Source organism: Hipposideros armiger, unplaced genomic scaffold (assembly GCF_001890085.2).
Source record: "Hipposideros armiger isolate ML-2016 unplaced genomic scaffold, ASM189008v1 scaffold_1198, whole genome shotgun sequence".
NCBI lineage: Eukaryota > Metazoa > Chordata > Mammalia > Chiroptera > Hipposideridae > Hipposideros > Hipposideros armiger.
Window position 1 is genome coordinate 271,032 of NW_017732548.1, and position 3,516 is coordinate 274,547.

The window sequence follows — 3,516 nt, forward strand, 5'->3', positions numbered from 1 at the left end:
TTTTTTTTTTACTCATTATTTGTTTGTGAGAATCTTCCAACATGATGCGCCTAGTTACAGATCAATCATTTCCATTTTGCTGTATACAGAATTTCATTGTGGAAATATATTACATTCAATTTATCTACTCTACTGTTAGTGGGAATTTGAGTGGTTATTATGAATAGTATTGTTATAAATATTTTAGTGTATGTCTCTTGGTGAACCTATTCACATTTCTCATGCGTGTATAATAGGAATGGAATTGCTGATCCCATCTGGCATGTATATCTTCAGCATTAGTAGATACTGTCAAACAGTTTTAAAAACTGTCTACACAAATTTAGATTCTTATCAGTAGAGTATTAGGCTAAAATTTTTAATCTATTGGAGTTTTTCTAATTAAAAAAATGTATCCAGATTCCAATTTTAAATACTGTTAGTTGCCTTTTACTGTAAGCTGAACAAAATGTGCAAAGAACTTCATAAATTCACTAGATTAGATGAGAAATTAGAAAACTCTTTAAGTACTGGGTAAGACTAATATTTAAATATGCAAGGATTCTAAAAGGTAACTGCTGAATACCAGACCATTATTGTTAGTAACTGTCTCTCATGAAAACAAAAAAATAAGTTGTATTTACTGAAAACATTTTCATTCTGAAATATTGTACCAAGACAGTGTAGGGTACACTCATATGACATTTTGAAGAAAATATTGCTAGATTCTTCCCCATGGGGAAGTAAGTTGACAACATAGTGACTCTCAGAAACTAATAGTGACCTTTTTTCTTCAGCTATCTTTAATTTTTCCCAATGAATTTGGTTTTCTTAAAAGCTTATTGAATTAATAGGCCTAGAAAACTAAGGTGTATATAGAATACAGACAGGGTAAGTGACAAGTGGACCATCTTTTCTACTTCTTTCAGGACATAGATTTTTCTTGCATCCTGGAAGTGTTGCTTAGAGACATCTTGAGTTCTGTTCTGGACTTACTTGTACACACTACTGACTTCCCAGCTGACCACTACAGTGGCAGTCTCACTATGTTTTCGAATATGACAGTTATGGTGGCATTTTGCTGTATGAAACATAGAGCTTTCTGGTTAAAACTGAACTGGAACCAAAAATTCATCTTCAGTTAGTTTTCACAAAGACCATCATAGAATTACCTACCTTTAGATATTTGTCCTGAGATGGATTTACAACAGCGACCTGAAGTTCAAAGCCAATATTTTTGAGCTGCCCGGGTCCACATCTCTGAGCTACTAGCTTCCATAAAATGAAATTATACTGGCTCTTTGGTAACCTAGATAGATCTGTCAAGTTTTGATATTTATTCCTTTCTTTTTCCTACTTCACTGAAACTGAATTCCATCTTACCTGGACATTTTCTGAGCAGGAGCAAACACCAAAATTAGTGATACGTTCTCCACTGGTGTTCCATTTTCCCAAACTGTTTTTCTTTAAACACCTCCTGCAAGTAAAAATAATATGGAAGTGAGGTGTGTGTGCATTCTCATATTTATGTATAATCATAGAAGTGACCATTTTGTATTAAATTCCTATTGTAGTCCTAGGTACAATTTACTGATTTTTCATAACTTGAATATACATTGCACTATCATTTTCAAAGGATCTGACATTTTATGGGGAGTTGAGGGAGAGCACTTAGTGATTAAATGGTGCTGCAATCAAAGCTCATTGAATTGTCTTACTATGGCAGGATGGGACTTTTTGACTCCTCTCTTCTCTTTGCTCTTTTCATTCTCTCCTCGAACAGGAAGGGGATACTTTAGCAAAATGATGCACTAACGTTGGGTTTGCATACGTTATGCACTATCTTGGAAGTTTGAATAAGCAACACTACATCTTGTAAAAGCATGGGAATTGGGGTCAAGACTTGTGTTTCAGCTTTAGCTATCCAACTTCCTACCTAAATTACTTTATACAGGAATCTTCATCTCTATGAGCCTCACTTTCCTCATCTTAAAAATGGGATTAATAATTCACAGGGTTGTTGTGATTGTTAAATAAAAATATGTACACAAAAGAACTTTACAAGTTATAAAGCACCCAATGTTTATTATGGCAGTAAAGGATAGCCAGGGAATGAACTCAAGAAGATAGAGAAAATTTGTTAAACACAGATTTCTATCAGGGTACTGCCCTCCTCCAGCCAAATAACACACATCCACTCATCCACACACCTCACACACATACACACAGAATGGAATGTTGAAACAAAGAAAGAGAACAAGTGCCACTTACGGGTCACTGAGGTTCAAACACACGTTGTCGATGCCAGGGAAGGCCCACATTGCTGAGACCAGTGCATTTGTTCTTGGGTTCGAATTCCTGTAACATTAAAGGATAGAAACAAATTCGTGACTCCTTCACGAGTCTCCCATATGAAACTCATGCTCATGAATCATTTGAAGGAATGAAACATGCTCTGTGTAGGACTGTTTTCTTAAAAATGTAAGAAAGGCTTAGTCTCAGGGGGCAAAAAAAAAGTGTCACACAAAAATAAGCACACATCTTAGCTGCCTTAGTATTTTCCTGCTTGTCACATGCATTGAGTAATCACCTGTTGTGTATATAAAATTATATTATAAGGAATTCTGACATTAATTTTTCAATATTGGTGAGACCAATAAAAAAGTTATTTGCTATATATTACAATCGCTTTGGAAGCCCTACCTAACCTGGCTTTCTTGATTCAAGTCTAGTCCTTAAAAATAAAGATCTACTATAACTTTAGTTTTAGACAGAAAACACTTTAAAAGGTATTTGTCGGCAATAGAAGTGCCATGTCACAATAAATCAAACTGTCCATTCCTTTGGCAGCATTAAGCACTGTGGCTCCTAAGTTCTCGTTTAGCATTCCATGATAGTCATTCAGGTAAAAGCGCACCTCTGGAAGCACTGTGGGGATGTCGTCTTAGTTAAAGGAAAGAAACTTACGCGTAGAAGGCTGTCTGTTCAGAGGTACCATAAAGAGATGGGGAGATCTGGACCTCTGGATAACTGTTGCCAGAATTCCTCAGTGTGCCAAGGCCCATGGCGGTCATCACGAAGACGATGGGGAGGATAACCTGAGCGATAAAGCCTTTCCAGTTCCTGCGCGTGTGGTGGAACCTCTTAATGAGGATAGCCATTATCTTCTTCAGTAGCAGTCCGCAGCCTTCCAGCTTCTCTCCTCTCGTCAGGATTTTGTCTGATGAAGAAAAAGAGATTTGATATAGTTCTGGGAAGTCCTGATACATCAAATAATATAGTAACTTCAAGCACTATGGATAAATGGTATAATGGGATGTGCTGGGGAAAGCTCATATTTTAAAGATTGGGATTTTAGGTTCAGTGCTTTATTTATCTGCTTTGGGCCTGAGCCTCTCCAACTCATAGCACTGTATGTAAACATGCTTTGACAATGATAAATCACTATACACAAAATATTATTAGTCATATACACAATCATTGTACATGCCAAAGTGAGATATCTGTAATTTTATACGTGAATACTGTCCCCAATCT

The 3,516-nt window shown here is 36.3% G+C and overlaps 1 protein-coding gene across 1 annotated transcript in view; it reads right to left on the reverse strand.

The window, feature by feature from the left end:
• The window catches only part of ABCA12 (ATP binding cassette subfamily A member 12), a 210,217-nt gene that overhangs the window by 43,287 nt on the left and 163,414 nt on the right, over positions 1-3,516 (reverse strand). Inside the window, exons 35-37 of the mRNA XM_019632933.1 lie at positions 2,947-3,199; positions 2,251-2,337; positions 1,363-1,456 (exon numbers count right to left, since the gene is read on the reverse strand). Coding sequence (XP_019488478.1) covers positions 1,363-1,456; positions 2,251-2,337; positions 2,947-3,199 — 434 coding nt within the window. The remainder of the gene's footprint in view (positions 1-1,362; positions 1,457-2,250; positions 2,338-2,946; positions 3,200-3,516) is intronic.